The 18,407-nt window shown below is 41.6% G+C and overlaps 1 protein-coding gene across 1 annotated transcript in view; it reads left to right on the top strand.

Moving 5' to 3' along the window:
• Positions 1-18,407, top strand: part of srebf2 (sterol regulatory element binding transcription factor 2) — a 44,746-nt gene that overhangs the window by 18,457 nt on the left and 7,882 nt on the right. Inside the window, 16 exon segments of the mRNA XM_034202292.1 lie at positions 143-291; positions 1,846-1,995; positions 2,639-2,932; positions 4,314-4,428; positions 4,564-4,715; positions 5,386-5,593; positions 7,181-7,299; positions 7,301-7,357; positions 8,843-9,092; positions 10,628-10,797; positions 11,561-11,732; positions 12,040-12,157; positions 12,966-13,075; positions 14,640-14,772; positions 15,715-15,886; positions 17,043-17,219. Coding sequence (XP_034058183.1) covers positions 143-291; positions 1,846-1,995; positions 2,639-2,932; positions 4,314-4,428; positions 4,564-4,715; positions 5,386-5,593; positions 7,181-7,299; positions 7,301-7,357; positions 8,843-9,092; positions 10,628-10,797; positions 11,561-11,732; positions 12,040-12,157; positions 12,966-13,075; positions 14,640-14,772; positions 15,715-15,886; positions 17,043-17,219 — 2,546 coding nt within the window.

Here is an 18,407-nt window from a genome sequence, read left to right as displayed (position 1 = left end):
CTGGTATGATCATAAACATCATAGTGTTAAATCAAACCGTTTTGTTATTTTCGTGAAGATATGGAGAGATGCATGTTACGCAATAATATGTTTTTTCTTAGAGTATTTTTGAATGATCTATAATCTATTTTCCCATTCTCAGTCCTCCAACCACAGATGCAGAGCATAATGACATCACCACAGCTCCAACCAATGACCATTCAGCACCAGCGCGTCCTGACCCCCACCTGTCAGACCATCCAGACGCTCTCCGCTGCGCCCACCACAGTGCACGCCATGCAGCAGCTACCTGTGAGTATCACCACTGAATTTAGAATCAGTGTTCACCTTTAGGAAATGAGGCAATATGGTGTGTTTTTTTTGCTGATATTTGGTAATAAAAGATCAATATTTCTAACTATCTTACCCTTGTTAGTGCAAAAGATATCTCATACACAAATCATGTTTGCTGTGTAGAGGTCCAGGAGATCTTAGTACCAATGTTTTGACCTTTTAAACATCTTGTATACAAATATAAATACCTTGCATTGACATTTGCACGTCGTCATTCCAACGTATTACATACAGAAGGATGAGTGAGGCAGTAAATCCACACAATATTCATATAATGAGCGCTTAGCACCAGGAAAAGCGCTATATAAATAACATGTATTATTATTATCATGTTTTCAAAGCACTATATGGGCTGGCTCCGGCTTATATAGCTGAACTCCTCCATCGCTACACCCCAGCATGAGCTTTAAGGTCTGCTGACCAGCTGCTGCTGGTAGCGCCCAAGACCAGGCTCAAAACCCGAGGGCACCGCACCTTCGCAGCAGCTGGCCCCAGGCTCTGGAACACTCTGCCCCTCCATGTGAGGTCGGCCCAGACCCTAGGGGTTTTTAAATCAACACTAAAAACTCACTTCTTCTCTCTGGCCTTCTAGTCAATCAATCAATCAATCAATCAATCAATCAATCAATGTTTATTTATATAGCCCAATATCACAAATGTTACATTTGTCTCAGTGGACTTTACAGTTTGTACAAAATATCAGTATGACAATACGACACCCTCTGTCCTTAGACCCTCACATCAAGGAAAAACTTCCGAAGAAAACCCACAGTTTAAAGGGAAAAATGGGAGAAACCTCAGGGAGAGCAACAGAGGAGGGATCCCTCTCCCAGGACGGACAGACGTGCAATAGATGCCGTGTGTAAATTGTAATTCTAGTCAGAGCGGAGCACGACACCTGACTTTTCCCTGTGTTTGATTTTTTATATTTCTGTTGTAAATTAGTGTCTTTTATTGTGATTGTAGTAATGTGTTTTTATTATATGTACAGCACTTTGGTTCGCCCAAAAAAAAAAATCGCTTTTAAATGTGCTATATAAATAAAACTGGATTTGATTTGATAATACTCCTCAATAAAATCCTTTATTGGATAAATATTGTGACTCATTTCTTATTTAGTAAGTAGCCGTGTAATCAGCGGGATAATGTGCATCGGTCAAAGTCATTGTCAATCTTTCAGTTTGAGCACAGACAGAGATCGAAATACCGTTTCCCACAATCCCGAATACAAAAGTACAAATATATGTATATCAATATGTTTATCCTTTATATACACATTTATACATATGTACACATTAAGACATAAATAAAAGCACAACAATCGATATATACAAAATAACAGTCACTTCAATAAGTTTGGGAAATGTACATTAGTGCAAGATTGTCCATAGCAGTGTAAAAAGTGTCTGAGTGTGTGTGTGTGGGGAGTTAAAGTCCAGTGGGGGCAGGGGGGGTCACCCTCATTATCCCTTACTTTATCATTGTACCATGATTTCCATGTGTTTCCCTCAGGTTCTGATGCAGCAGCCTCAGATCCTGAAGACGGACTCTCTGGTTCTGACGACACTGAAACCAGACGGCACGCAGGTTCTGTCGACCATGCAGAGCCCGGGGATAACAACCCTGACCACGCCCATGCAGAACACAGCTCTGCAAGTCCCGGTACACAGCCACAGCATTCATGTTTGATATTATTAGCAAAGGTGGAAGAGGTACTGGATCCTGAACAAAGCCAAAAGTAGAAACACTTAATGCTCCAATATGCAGTTTGATCACATTTTCAGAAGACACATTATAAATTCATAAAAGAACCAAACTTCATTTAGTATGTGCTCCAATCACTCTATCACAGAAAAATAAGAGTTGTAGGAATTATTGAAAAGTCGAGACTGTCATGAAATACATGTTCTTTACAAGTGTATGTAAACTTTTGACGACAAATGTCCTGAATTCAAAATGTTACTTAAGTAGAAGTGCAGAGGTATATTTAGCTAAATGTACTCAAAAGTACTCATTATGACTAATTGGTCTTTTTTTACAGTACTATATTAGTATAGAATTTATGTGTAAAAAGTAGGCAGTAACTTTGTGTTAAAAGTGCAAAAAGCTTGATATATGCCTCTGAAATGTGGTGGGGTAGAAGTATAGAGTAGCATACAATAGAAACAGACAAGTAAAGTGCAATTATGTTATTACGTACAGTTCTTTGTAATTGTACTTGCATCCCACCAGTGATATTTAGGGGTTGAAAACACAGTTTCCGTCCCACACTGAAAACTAACGTACTGCTCTTGATTTTCCCCAGACGCTGATGAGCAGCAACATCCTGACCACCGTCCCCGTCATGATGAGCGGAGACAAGCTGCCAATCAAACAGCTGCAGCCAGGCTCTGCCCACAGCAACACGGGAGCCAGAACCATGATGGATCAGAGCCAGATGATGGGGGGGATGATCGGCCCGGGGGGGGTGGTGAAGGAGGGAGAGAGGAGGACGACTCACAACATCATCGAGAAGAGGTACCGCTCCTCCATCAACGACAAGATCCTGGAGCTCAGGGACCTTGTCATGGGAAACGATGCCAAGGTGGGTCTCTTAAAGGTCAGCTATGAAGCTTTTACATATCTTTTATACATCAACATGTGTCCCCTCTTCTTCATGTCTCTTCTACATCAACATGTGTCCCCTCTTCTTCATGTCTCTTCTACATCAACATGTGTCCCCTCTTCTTCCTGTCTCTTCTACATCAACATGTGTCCCCTCTTCTTCATGTCTCTTCTACATCAACATGTGTCCCCTCTTCTTCATGTCTCTTCTACATCAACATGTGTCCCCTCTTCTTCATGTCTCTTCTACATCAACATGTGTCCCCTCTTCTTCATGTCTCTTCTACATCAACATGTGTCCCCTCTTCTTCATGTCTCTTCTACATCAACATGTGTCCCATCTTCTTCATGTCTCTTCTACATCAACATGTGTCCCCTCTTCTTCATGTCTCTTCTACATCAACATGTGTCCCCTCTTCTTTCATGCTCTTCTACATCAACATGTATCCCCTCATTCTTCATGTCTCTTCTACATCAAACATGTGTCCCCTCTTCTTTCATGGTCTCTTCTTACAATCCAACATGTATCCCCTCTTCTTCGTGTCCTCTTCTACATCAACAGTGTCCCCCTCTTCTTCATGTCCTCTTCTACATCAACATGTATCCCCTCATTCTTCGTGTCCCTCTTCTACATCAACATGTATCCCCTCTTCTTCGTGGTCTCCTTCTACATCAACATGTGTCCCCCTCTTCCTTCATGTCTCTTCTACATCAACATGTGTCCCCTCTTCTTCGTGGTCTCTTCTACATCCAACATGTGTCCCTCTTCTCCATGTCTCCCTCTACATCAACATTGTGTCCCCCCCTCTGTTGGAAAGAGACTCTGAAAAGTTTCAGGAACAAAGATTCCTCTCTTTTTGATCCATTTATATAAAAACCTGTCTGAAAATAGGCTGATCAGATTTTGGCCACTTTATGATGTCATAACGATGTTTTGTCTTGTGTAACCATTAGCCAATCAGCAACCAAGGTAACCCCCCCCCCCCTTATCACCTGAATCTCCTCCTAGAGCACCATTGAGTTCTTTGTAACCAAATGTCTCTCAGAGGGGCGTGGGGAGGGGCTCCTTATTTTCATCTAAAGTAACAGACAGAGAATCAGCACTTTGGAAACAGGGCTGAAACAGAGGGGATTATGGGTAATGCTGCAATGATCTGCTTGGTGTTTCAGCCAATCAGAAACAGGCTCTGGATATATCTGAGACCTGTAATATATTGATGAATAGCGTGGCATTTAAAGGCCTTTCATCATTATTACATTTAATAAATATATCAAGCAAATGTAACATTAATTGTTTTAGTGTTTATTAAATGTGTAAAATAATCCACTGAATTCTCCAATTAATCCCAACATCCTGTTGTGCCCTTTTTACCCAGATGCACAAATCAGGAGTGCTGAAGAAGGCCATCGACTACATCAGATACCTGCAGTCGTCCAATCAGAAGCTGCGGCAGGAGAACATGGCGCTAAAGATGGGCAACCAGAAGAACAGTGAGTGATTTACAAAGTGAATGTTTAGAAGTGGAGTGTGATCTGTAGGGATGTCACTGAGTCTCTCTCTCTCTCTCACTCTCACTCTCTCACTCTCACTCTCTCACTCTCTCTCTCTCTCTCTCTTTATCTCAGAAACAGCGATTCGCTCGGAAGATGTGGAGATGAAGGAGGAGATCGTGATGATGTCTCCTCCGGCCTCGGACTCTGGTTCTGGTTCTCCTTCCCAGTTCTCTCCCTACTGTGTGGACTCAGAGCCCGGCAGCCCCCTGCTGGACCACGACCAGGTAACACACCTTAGCTTTAGAGTTGTGGTAGAACAAAATCTTGCTTGTGTCTCTCAAATTAGGATACCAAATAGCATGGCTTTAATGAAGTGTCCGTGAAAACACAGACACAGAATACCTTTTTAAGTTATTTCCAAATTGGCAGTATCCTCCTTGTATTGATCTGAATCTTGACATTAAAATAACTGTCATGTTAGCTGTAATAGTAGCCAAAGAGTGACCGGTGCTATAATACAAATAAAAAAAAGAATAATAGATAATTAAAACTAATAATAAAAAAAATTAGAAAATGTGAAGTAAAATAAACAAGAGGGGAAAAAAAGAAAAATATCATTATTATAAAATACAGTATTTATTACAATTATTCTATTTATTTAATAATAATATGTTTATTTCGTATAGCACCTTTCACAGAATTAGAATTCACAAAGTGCTTCACAAGAAAGAACAAAAGTTAAACTTAAGAGCACAGAACCATGAATACAATAACCACATGAGGCAGAAATGTTAGGTCAACATAAAAACTAAACACAGAGCACGTGGAGTCCCGAGAGGAACACACATAATAATAACAGAACACATCACACACATTTCAAGTATAAAAAAAAGCCAATGTAAAAAGTCATTTGAAAGTATAATTACTCATTATCGTTAACCTGTTCTTTCCCAGTTGAAGAGTGAGCCAGACTCTCCCTCCTCGGTGGGCGTGATGGACGGCTCTCGTCTCCTCCTCTGCGCTCTCACCTTCTTCTGCCTCTCTCTGAACCCTCTGCCCTCCATGTTGGGCTCCGAGGCCTCGGGGAGCCCCGGCCTCTCTCCGGGCCACGGGCCGTCCAGAACGCTCGTCTGGTGGTTCCCCAGTCCCACTCAGGACTTTGGTGAGTAATCGGTGGTCCGGCAGTTTGTTTCAAGGTTCATGGCAAAATCTAAGACGTGTTGGAACATGTGTAATGTGCTAAAAGTTTTTTTCAGCTCATATTAAATATTAAACACAGAAAATATAACAATTTAGATCAGAATTGGTCTTTTTACTTTCCTCCTCCGGGCTTCCGTGTACTTGTTTATATATGTCGAGCTTTAAAGGTCACCTATTGTGCAAAATCCACTTTTTCACGTCTTTCATACACGTGTCCCCTCTGTGGAAAGAGACTCTGAAAGTTTCAGGAACAAAGATTCTCTCTCTTTTTGTCCTGATCCATTTTTATAAAAACCTGTCTGAAAATGAGCTGATCAGTGTAAGGGAAACTTCTGCAGCAATGGAGAGTCAGGACTCAGAGAGGCACGAGGAGAGTTGGAGCTTTGATGTCAAACACTGGTAGTTTATTACAAGTATCGGCTGGAGAATTCATATCACAAGTCACAGCAGCAAAAGGTTCTGACTGCCCGGGTGGGTTGCCACATCAAATCTGACCAGCCGCTCTCTCGATAGACCTTTTAACTAGTTTGCAGAGAGTTCATCCACATATTGGGGGATGGTGCGTAAACACCTGGGAACACTGGAGATATCCCCAACATCTCGAGATACTGAATCACTTGCCTGACTCTTAGGCTCTGTGACCGAGAGTTGACCGGTCAGAAAACTGAGAATAAGTGCAGCAGCACATTCTTTAAAGGAGATAACAGAGTCAGAGTTTGTTATTAACGTCAACAGGCGAAAAGGTTAAATATCTTAGGAGTAAGGAACAATTATTCTCTGACAATCAGATTTTGGCCACTTGATGATGTCATAACGATGTTTTGTCTTGTGTAACCATTAGCCAATCAGCAACCAAGGTAACCCCCCCCCCCCCCCCTATCACCTGCATCTCCTCCTAGAGCACCATGGTGTTCTTTGTAACCAAATCTCTCTCAGAGGGGCGTGGGGAGGGGCTCCTTATTTTCATCTAAAGTAACAGACAGAGAATCAGCACTTTGGAAACAGGGCTGAAACAGAGGGGATTATGGGTAATGCTGCAATGATCTGTTTGGTGTTTGGAGCCAAACACTTCAGAGACATGTTTTGTATATATCTGAGACCTATAATATATTGATGAAAAACAGTATAATAGGGAACCTTTAATGGTGAGAATGCCAGACAAGTTCTTGTTAAAATCTGAGGATATAAAAATGGAAATGACTTGAATTTATAAATCAGAATTGTATATGTGTAGTATGTCATCCTGGCAAACTTTTTTTTGTGCCTTTTTTTCAGCTGTTCTTAAATCATAAACACAGTAAATATAACAATTTAAATCCGACTTGATAACGTTTTTTTTTTCTCTCAGGGTTTCCGTAAACTTGCCTTTATCTTTTGAGCCTTCACTCAGTTTTTTCTGTATCATAAACAGTCATTGGAAAGCCATTGTCGTATATCGTCAATCTCTATCGATCCTATAAGTCTCGATTTGAATTTGTGACCCAGCACTTGGTTGTGATGTCTTCTAAAATGTAAAATGACCGTAACCCCTTTTCTTCTCATCCTCCAGGATCCTGGCTGCGCTGCCTGTTGCCGTGGGTGATGGTGTGGGTGCTGAGTGGGGTGGGGGCGGTGTGGGGGTGTGTGAGGGTGCTCTATCTGTGGGAGCCCGTCACACCGCTGCACTCGCCCCAAATCTGTGTCCTTCTGGAGGCATCGCAAACAAGCAGACCTGCATCTCAAAAGGGTGAGGACAGACCAGACATGTTTCCAGAGTTTTCCTTCGTTATATTGGGACAACAATCCATCATAACCTTTCTGTAATATATATGCATGAATATAACATTCATATATATTACAGCCTACTCACTGTAGTGCTCTGAATAACCTGTCCCTATCATTTGTGTCCACTTTAATTGTCTTCTCCATGATGGTAGGTTTGTGTTTGTAACATGTTCTGTTGCTTTTACCTCTTAGAATATTTAACAAAGTGTACGGTGTCTTTGGGTGTCATGAAAGGCGCCTTAAATCAAATGTATTATCATCATTATTATTATTAATCAGGTCGTAATTCAATAGATCCCCAGGGTAGGTAGCTGTCTAGAAAATGCAAAACAACAACAACCTCCAGCTGGACGAGTTTTATTTCCAACATCCTTATTATAATCCCGTTGCAGCAAACATTTTTGTAGAATTACCCTCCTGTTTACTTTCCAGCTTGTGGGCCTGTAAAGCCCTCTATGATCACTCACTGTCAATTGTTCTGTAATACATTACGGTTATTTGGGAATTGTGTCCCAATGATTTAAATATATTTCTTACCCCAGCTTTAAAGAAACCAAGAAAACAAATTGCCAGCCTATTAAAATGTATTTTAACCTGGCATAAGAGTTTTGTGTTCAGTTAACTTTCTCAAGAGGTAGCATTTCCAAATATAGGAAATAATGAGCACACGACTTCATGTGGCAGGCTGAGAATTTGGAACTTTTTTAATATTTTGTATCCAGTTTTTGACGTGTTTGAAGAATCATATTTGAAGATTTCTCACTTCACCCAGTTTGCTTTGATTCTCACCGTCTTGAAGTCTAAGTTTAGCCCCTTCATTGGTTTATTTTAAGCATTTGTTCAAATATGTGCTATCCGATGTAATGACCTTCATCGCCTGCCTGCCTGTCAGCCTGCTCTGAATACTGATCAGCTTTCGGTTTTCCCTTCTGGTTTGAAGGCCATAGATTCATGAGGGAAGTCGTAACACAGGTTAAAATATCAAAGATGGGTTCGGGTAACAGTAAAACAGGAACATGTGTTGTCTGGGAATTCAAAATGGATGAAAGAGAAGGATGAAAGGAATATAAAAAGGTTAGAAAAGTGTCAAAATAACTATAATTTCATGGGAAGACCAGGGGTAGAGAAAGTGAGAATTTGGTTAGGGGTCTTGTCAAATATCTGGAGCAATACCAGAAACCTGCAGGTCCGCTGCAACTCTGACTACTTTTAAATCCAGGCTGAAGACTTTCTTTTTGCCGCTGCTTTTAGTTGAACTATTCACATCTCACACTGCACTGTAACTTTTATTCATGTACCTGTGATATTCATGTTTTACTATCTTTGCTTTTTAATGTTTCTAATGTGTTTAATGCTCTTAATGTCTTTCATTTGTCTAAAGCACTTTGAATTGCCTTTTGTTGAAAGGTGCTGTATAAATAAACTTGCCTTGCCTCCTCTCCTGCAGGGAGATTACACGGCAGCGATGGGGAGTTTAGAAACCTGCCTCTCCGTGTTGACTCGAGCCCTTCCCTCTTCCAACCTGGACCTGGTGTGCTCGCTCAGCTGGAACGTGGTCCGCTACGTCCTGCACCGCCCGATTCCTCTGGGCTGGCTGGTTCGTCAGGTGGGGGGGAAACATGAGGGCGAGGAGGCGAGGACCAGTGCGAAGGACGCTGCACTGGTTTACCACCAGCTGAGTCAGCTGCAACTCACAGGTGAGGGGGGAGGAGAGGGAGACGGGGGAGGTGAGGGAGAGGGGAGGAGAGGGAGACAAGGGAGGAGAGGGTGAGGGGGAGGTGAGAGGGAGAGGTGAGGGAGAGGGGGGAGGAGAGGGTGAGGGAGAGGGGGGATGAAGACACAAGGGATTAATCACTTAATATTATCTTTTTCTTTAAATTAGTTTTTGTGACAGTTGCTCCATTTTAGAATTTAATACAAATATTTATTGTATATAAATAATAATAATGTGCAATTATATAGAATACACATATAGAAAAACATGAAAGTAAAGTAAAATTGTTTAAATTAGATTAGCAATAAATAATAGTAACTACCTTTTTAAAGGGGACCTATCATGCAAAGTGCACTTTCTGATGTCTTTTCTACATCAACTATGTGTCCCCGGTGCGTCAGGGAACTCACGCAGCGTCAGGAAATAAAACCCTCTCTCTTTTCCTCCGTACCCAAATCTCTAAAAACGGGGGAACAACGGAGCTGATCCAGATTTGCGTCCGATATGACGTAATATCTGAAATGTGGACCCACGGCCCAATCAGAAAGTTGCTATCAGAAACAATGCCCGACTGTTTTGGACGTAATATGGTCGGTGTTTACATTAGCATCGCTAACACTCAGAGCTAACCTGTACTGGAGAGCATGTGTGTGAAGAAGCAGGAAGTAAAAGGAACTCACCTTAGTGGTATAACCGGCAAGAGAGAAAGCCTTTGAACTCCAGACTGTTTCAGAGAGAATCCTTGATAATCCATGATATGGCGTTTCATCACGGCAGCATTTAGTTTAGACAGTAGCTGCCGGGTCCCGCATGAGCTCAGCCCCCTCCTTTTTTATTTGTTATCAATTATTTTTTTAAAGCTTTATTCCCCAAATCAGCACTTTAGAAACAGGAAGTGAAATAGAGGGATATGAGGCATGGCTAGAATGGGTGATCTGTTTGGTATTTTGAGCAAAACACTTCATAGACATGTTTTTTTATATATTTTGATACATATGAGACCTATGCTATTGCCTAAAAATAGCATGATAGGTGACCTTTAATGTAAAAATAAGAAGTAAAGTAATAATGTGCAATAAAGGTTAAAAATGTAATAAAATATAAAACAAATATGTATATACATTTAAGAAAATGTGCAATACAAAGATCATATTTCATAAAAATAACAATATGTTTATAAACATAAGAAGTTAAAGTAAAAATGTGCACATTGTATCCCCAATATATATATATATATATGTAAAAATGTGAATACCACAATATTTGGTGAGTGGTTATTATTAAAGATATCAGTGTACAGTTTAGGGAAAAGGAATACGTCGTTTATTATAAAAAACAACAACAGACTGTATTTGACATGAATGACAGCAGATATGATCCCCCACTTTGAGTCACACAGTCTCTCTCTCTCTCTCTCTCTCTCTCTCTCTCTCTCTCTCTCTCTCTCTCTGTCTCTGTCTCTGTCTCTGTCTCTGTCTCTGTCTCTGTCTCTCTCTCTCTCTCTCTCTCTCTCTCTAGGGAAGCTGCCTCAGCGCAGCAGCCTGTGGGCTCTCTCTGTTTCTCTAAATGCCGTCAACCTCAGCGAGAGCGCTCAGAGCAAGATGGCCCCCGCCCAGCTGACCCAGATCTACGTCACCGCAGCCACCGCTCTGCGCACCATCCTGGGCCATCATCTCTCCTTTCTGCCTGTGAGTCTCTCATCAGCTCCAACTTATGACTGTGGTATCCAATAGAGCACTGTTACTCCTCCCTCTTGCACACACACGCACACAAACACAATCATCCACACACACACACGCATCCACACACATACACACACGCACACAAGCATCCATCCACACACACACACACACACACACATACACACACGCACACAAGCATCCATACCACCTGGAGCGGGTGGGAGACCGGCGCTCCTTGCAGGACTGCCAGCAGATCCTGCTGCGCCTCAGCGGGGGCACCACCATCGCTGCCTCCTGAACACACACACACACACACACACACACACACACACACACACACACACACACACACACACACACACACACACAGCAACAACTCACACATTAGGCTACTTTACATTACGATGAAGTAATTTGCGTTCATGCATACAACGACAAAACCGGGCTACTCTTCCATAACAAACATGCCACGAGGAGTATTCTCTCACACACACACACACATACACACACACACACACACACACATACATTAGGGCTACTTAAAATACAATTAAGTCATTTGCGTTCATGCATACAATGTTAAAACCAGGCTACTCTTCCAAAACCATGTCACTAATTTCTCTAATCAAGGACTTTTTTATACACACACACACACACACACACACACACACACACACACACACACACACACACACACACATTTAAACACTTCCCTTTGATGAGTTTTCTTTTCATCAACATCATATTTTCTTACCCGTTTATCCCCCAGGGTTATCTGTTGAGTTGTGCAGAGAGTGTGGCCAACCAATCAGAGGGCAAGTCCATCCCTGACTGCCTGCGCTGGCTCTTCACGCCTCTGGGGAGGCAGTTCTTCCTGAGCTGTGATTGGTCGGTGAAGTCGGACAGCAGCGACGGCGTGTACACTTCTCAGAGAGACCCAGGTATGAGGCAAACACACCCAGAGGCTATTTTACTCTTTTATTAAAATGAATTTCAAAATGAACACAAAGTTAATTACCGGTAATTACCTGCTAACGGAAACTCTGCTACACTATTCTTATTATTATTATTATTGAAACATGTAAGTTTCAAATTTGTCCGGTCAAATAAATTATTTACAGAAATTTGACCGGGAAGAAAATAATCCTAGAGGAAACCCTGGTACTTGGTCATATATACATATTAGATATCATATAACTTTATTAGATATGATATAACTGTTCCTCTCTGTTTCTGATCTCCCTGCAGCCGACCCCATCGCCCAGCTGCACCGCTGTTTCTGCAGGAAGCTTCTGGAGAGAGCCGTCCACACGCTGATCCAGCCGCAGAGCAACTCTGAAGCTGGAAAACGCAACAACGGCTCTGGGTAAGGCAGAGGGTACCAGCAGTGTGTGTGCATTTCAGCACTTCCAGGATCACTCGTCTCAAAGTCAATGGTTGTTTGTTTTTTTTTACTTTTTATTTATTCCACAAATATATAACATACATGGAGATGTACATAAAAATCACACCCGCCTCAGTTTACAGTCCACTCAAATCTACATGTTATTGCTCACATACACACACATACATACATTACCCCTTTCCTTCTAAGCAATTGATTCATAAATACAGACATTCATTTAAATTCTCTGACCTCTCCCTGGGTAGTCGGTACAGACAAGTATGCTTACAAATCCGAAACAGGTGCTTCAATGGTTGTTTTTATGTGTGTTTGGGTTACATGCCTGAAATACAGTAAGGTCTGTGGTTAACACAAGCATCAAACATTTTCATGTTTTGTCGTACGACATAAAATATGTCAGTAAATACCCCACTAGAGAACGTCTGAAGCTTTTACGTGTCCTCAAAACTGTGTTTGCTAACGAGTGTCTAAATGAATTGACTAAACATCAACACAACCAAAATTAGCCACCTTTAGCTTAGCGGTGGTCATGTGATCGTGATGTAGTTCCTTTTTAAGCCTACGTTACCCTTGGCAATTGCATTTACGCTTCAAAAATCACAAAATGTCTCATCATCTGCAAAAATCCAAATTCCAAATGCAAAAAACCCCATTGGCTTTTTACAGAAGCAGCCTTGCGATGCTATCTTATGAATCGACCTTCAAAAAGACGTCATCGTGGCACCACTCTATACTTACCCTGGATCTGTTGAACGTGTGTCTCTTTCAGGGAGTTTTCCAGCGCCCTTGAGTTCCTGCAGTTGTTGAACAGCTGCACGGAGGACTCTCCCTCCCCTCCTCCTCCCTTCTCGACTCCTCCCAATCACACCACCACTCCAGGTATGAATAACACCAACAGAGCAAACCCTGCCCAATCCAAATAAAGCATGAATCACATCGGATGTTGGCAAGGAGGAAGACATTTCCACACATTTCCCTTAATTAAGTAACCACACTTATAACTGACGGCATGAAGCGATTTCTTCTCTTTTTGCTCTATTTACCGTTCGCTGACAAACAATTGGTCCTTTGGGATTCTCTTTTTGTTTGCAGACATTGATTTTGCGGTAGTAAGTGACTAGCGATGGATTTGAATACATTGGCAGTCTCCTTGGGCGATGCTAATTAACTTCCAGAGACGTTCTGCACACACAGCTTTCTATCCCTCAAGAGACTGGGAGAAGAGATAAAAAGACAAGGATGTTAATCATCAGCTCTCATTTGACTGGGAACATCTTTTCACAGCTTCAGAAATATCTATAGAGTGGAGCTAGTAGGTCCTTTTGTATTATTTAACATGGCATATTCACACGTTTAGGTTTTTTGCCTTTTCTTCTTCATCATAATAATAATAATAATACATAAATGAATAAATACATACATCATAATAAAACAATTGGGGAGAACTGTGTATGGATGGGTGTGAGGAAGATGGAGGTACTGGTATGAGTCAGAAGGTGTGGGGATATGTTGTTTGCTGTACGAGTATAATAACGGCAGAAGTCCACCTTTTTAATAAATATCTGTTTAAAGTCTTCGTGCATAAGCTATTTGTTTCATCAGATAGATTTCCCACACCTTCTCAGCCCATATCAACCAATTCAGTAGAAGCTGCTGGGACTCCCAGCAGCTTCTACTGAAGCCAGTCCTCAACTCCGGGGACTTCCGTCCAGGGACTCCGGGTGGCAGTATACGCCGTGAAGTGGTTTGCAGCCTGCAAGTAAACCCAAAGCAGAAGAAGAAGAAGAAGTGACGTCAGCGGCTCATTTTCCTAATCCTCCCTCAGGGACTTATTCCGGTGTGAACGCGATCTACTCTTTAGTTCATCAGAACTAACGAGTTCTGATGAACTAAGTACGGCAAAGTACTTGGTGTGAAAGCGCATCAAATACATAATATGTAAATAATAAACTTTATTTATATAGCCCCTTTCATGCTTGACGCATCCCGAAGTGCTTTACAGAGCATGACAAAAACAATCACAATAACAAATGAGGAACATCAAATATTTACATAAAATATGTTAAAACTATAAAAGATGAACAGTGATACCACTAAAAATGATAAGCCAAATTAAAAAGATAGGTCTTTAATTTACAAAACAACAACAACAACACTACAACAATAACACAGAGAACAACAGTTAGCGGCACACATGGCAGTTAAAGCATAGGAACTTTGAGCATATTGAAAAAGCCTAATTCACTTAATGGTGATACATTTAATTGCAGATGTATATATTTCCTATCTCTTCCTTTTCCTTAATTGTGATACATTTAATTGTATTTGTAATTGTAAGTAATATTTGTAAAATATATGTCCTATGTCTTCCATCAATGCCTTCCTGTATTGTCTGTTTTTATCCTTGATTTGTTACACACCTTTCCTCTCTCCTTCCTGTCAGTTGGAGACCCGGTGAGCCGCTGGTGGGCGTTGGTCCTGAAGGCGGCTGTTCATTGGCTGCAGGGCGACGACGCCTCTGTGAGGTCACTGCTGGCAGAAGCAGAGCGGATGCCCAGGGCTCTGCATACTCTGGAGTAAGTCAAGCAAAACCTGTTATTATCTATTTGTTTATTTGGGAGGGACATTGCACATTAATGAATACTTAAAACATGAAATATACCAAGTGTAAATATGCCGGATTTAGCTTTGAGCTACTTTCCATCCGCAGTCCCTCACATGAAACATTAAGAAAATGAAAATTACAAACATAGCAGTACAAATACATAAAGTGCAAGAGTAGAATACCCAAGTATTTAGGACATGGTAATACAAAATAGCAGCATCGATACCTAAAGTGCAAGAGAGGATACCCCTGTGTTAAAGTGCATTTAGCGGTGATCGCACGTCGTCTGGTTATTTCTCAACCATCCTTTCAGTTGACCTTTAAAACTATCGACAGTGGGACAATCCCGTATCTCAGTTCGGAGGCTATTCCAGAATGAGCTGCCTTTTCTCTTTCAATGTTTTTTTTATTTTATTTTCAGCTGAGACGATACAAGAAACATTAGGGACAACACAACATAATAAAACCCACAAAACAATAACAACAAACAACAGCAACAGTAGCAACCTAGTACTCACTCTCACCTTGACCATTCTTCCTTGTTCAATTAGGTCCAAATAGGAACAAAACACAACGTCCTGCACTACAAAACAGAATCTAGAATAAGCGATGTGAAGGTGGAGCATCCTTTCTTCATCTGGGTTACATTGTTGAAGACTACAGGACATTTTTAGCCGGACAAGATAATCTTAAATCAGAGACATGGGTGTCGTTATTATCCGAAATCTGCTTAAATCATATTAAATAGTGCCATACAGACAAAACGTACACTATATAACCCGTGCACTTATTCAACTCTGCAATACTAATAACACTGAGGAAGATTATTGTATTTCTGTCACAAAATCTTATATCCCACCAAGTATTTTGATAACTGTCCTCACTTCCCTGTTCTCCCTCCTCTCCGCTCCAGCCACCCTGTGCCTAAGTCCGTGCTGCTGCTCTGTAAGGCCGTTCAGATGAGTCTCTCTCCGCTGAAGGGCGAGGGAGCGATGGCCTGCTTGTCTCACTGCGACAGAGCCAGCAGCTTCCTGCGCTCCAGCATCTCCGTTCCCCTCGCTCAGACCGGAAACTATCTCAACAAGGTAGGGAACACAGGATCACTCGTGTCCTTGTTTGTCTACCCTCCCTCATACTGTAAAGCGCCTTTGAGTTCCAGAAAAATCTTAATTATGTTCTCTTATCTGCTCATGAACAAGGCTGGGCATTATATCGATATCATGATAGGAGAGTCGATTTGGGGTTGGTGAGAACTAAAGTACTTCATCATATCGTATAAGCATATCATGTGTTTTTATTGTAAAACTAGTGACTAGGAATGGGAAGTAAATGTAGTAAAAGGAAAAAGTACAATAGCTGCCTCTTGAATGTAGAGAAGTTAAATATAAATTAGCTGTGTGTGTGTGTGTGTGTGTGTGTGTGTGTGTGTGTGTGTGTGTGTGTGTGTGTGTGTGTGTGTGTGTGTGTGTGTGTGTGTGTGTGTGTGTGTGTGTGTGTGTGTGTGTGTGTGTGGTGTGTGTGTGTGTGTGTGTGTGTGTGGGTGTGTGTGGTGTGTGTGTGTGTGTGTGTGTGTGTGTGTGTGTGTGTGGTGTGTGTGTGTGTGTGTGTGTGTGGTGTGTGTGTGTGTGTGTGTGTGTGTGTGTGTGTGTGTGGTGTGTGTGTGTGTGTGTGTGTGTGTGTGTGTGTGTGTGTGTGTGTGTGTTACAGTGTGCATGACAGGAGGTGGCTGTGGTGCATTGTAGTTGCATTGCATGGTCCTGATGACGAGTGCAATGTGTCTGCAGTGCAACACAGAGGCCTCTCCAATCTGCACACACCACACACACAGTGTACACAGTGGGTGAGATGTTGCTTAATTGTAGGATTGCATGTTGGGTGAGATGTATGGGAGAATCAGAATACTTATTTATCTGGTGGGACATTTGGGTTTCGTGACAGTCGCTCAATTTTAGAACTGTTCAAAACTTAAATCGGGGTTACCATACAAGTAGAGCTGTCGATCGTTGTGTAAAGGCACACAAATATCCTTAAAATAACATCGAAGTACTTAAATAAACATAAGAAGTTAAAGAAAAATGTTCAATAAAAGATCCAATGAAATGAAAATCTTGATAAGTAGTTAGTTAAGTGTGAAATAAAAAACTAAAATAGTATAGAGATATTTTTATGAAAATATAATATAATTTCCAATGATGCATCTTTATGTAAACGCACCAAACTAAGTCTTCTTTCTCTTTTAAGGGTGTGGAGCTCCTGATCTGTGACCTCCTGCTGACCTTGAGGACCAGTGTGTGGCAGCGGGGGGGCAGCAGTAACGGAGAGCCCGGTCTGGCCCCGGGGTCCCAGCTGTCCGGCTTCCAGAAGGACCTCAGCGCGCTCCGAAAGCTCACACAGTGCTACAGGCAGGCACAACACAAGGTAAACACTCTTAAGAGGTTGACCAATCACAACAGAGCCGGCCAGCTAACCAATCAGAGCAGACTGGGCTCTGGTTTCAGACAGAGGGTGAAAATAGGTGCTGCAGCACAGGCAGTATGAGAAAAATGAAGAGCTTTTTGAACATTGAAGCATGGAGACATGTCCCAGTAGAGGCACAACATACTGATATGAACCTGATCATCAGCAGGAGAGGACTCTTTAAAGTAGAGACACTACATACTGATATACACCTGAACATCAGCAGGAGAGGACTCTTTAAAGTAGAGACACTACATACTGATATACACCTGAACATCAGCAGGAGGGGACTCTTTAAAGTAGAGACACTACATACTGATATACACCTGAACATCAGCAGGAGAGGACTCTTTAAAGTAGAGACACTACATACTGATATACACCTGAAACATCAGCAGGAGAGGAACTCTTTAAAGTAGAGACACTACATACTGTATACACCTGAACATCAGCAGGAGAGGACTCTTTAAAGTAGAGACAACTACATACTGATATACACCTGAACATCAGCAGGAGAGGACTCTTTAAAGTAGAGACACTACATATGATATACACCTGAACATCAGCAGGAGAGGACTCTTTAAAGTAGAGACACTACATACTGATATACACCTGAACATCAGCAGGAGGGGACTCTTTAAAGTAGAGACACTACATACTGATATACACCTGAACATCAGCAGGAGAGGACTCTTTAAAAGCAGAGACACTACATACTGATATACACCTGAACATCAGCAGGAGAGGACTCTTTAAAGTAGAGACACTACATACTGATATACACCTGAACATCAGCAGGAGAGGACTCTTTAAAGTAGAGACACTACATACTGATATACACCTGAACATCAGCAGGAGAGGACTCTTTAAAGTAGAGACACTACATACTGATATACACCTGAACATCAGCAGGAGAGGACTCTTTAAAGTAGAGACACTACATACTGATATACACCTGAACATCAGCAGGAGAGGACTCTTTAAAGTAGAGACACTACATACTGATATACACCTGAACATCAGCAGGAGAGGACTCTTTAAAGTAGAGACACTACATACTGATATACACCTGAACATCAGCAGGAGAGGACTCTTTAAAGTAGAGACACTACATACTGATAAGTAGAGACACTACATACTGATATACAC

Source organism: Gymnodraco acuticeps, unplaced genomic scaffold, assembly GCF_902827175.1.
Source record: "Gymnodraco acuticeps unplaced genomic scaffold, fGymAcu1.1, whole genome shotgun sequence".
NCBI lineage: Eukaryota > Metazoa > Chordata > Actinopteri > Perciformes > Bathydraconidae > Gymnodraco > Gymnodraco acuticeps.
The sequence above is the reverse complement of the archived record's forward strand: the minus strand, read 5'-3'. Positions and strand labels throughout refer to the sequence as shown.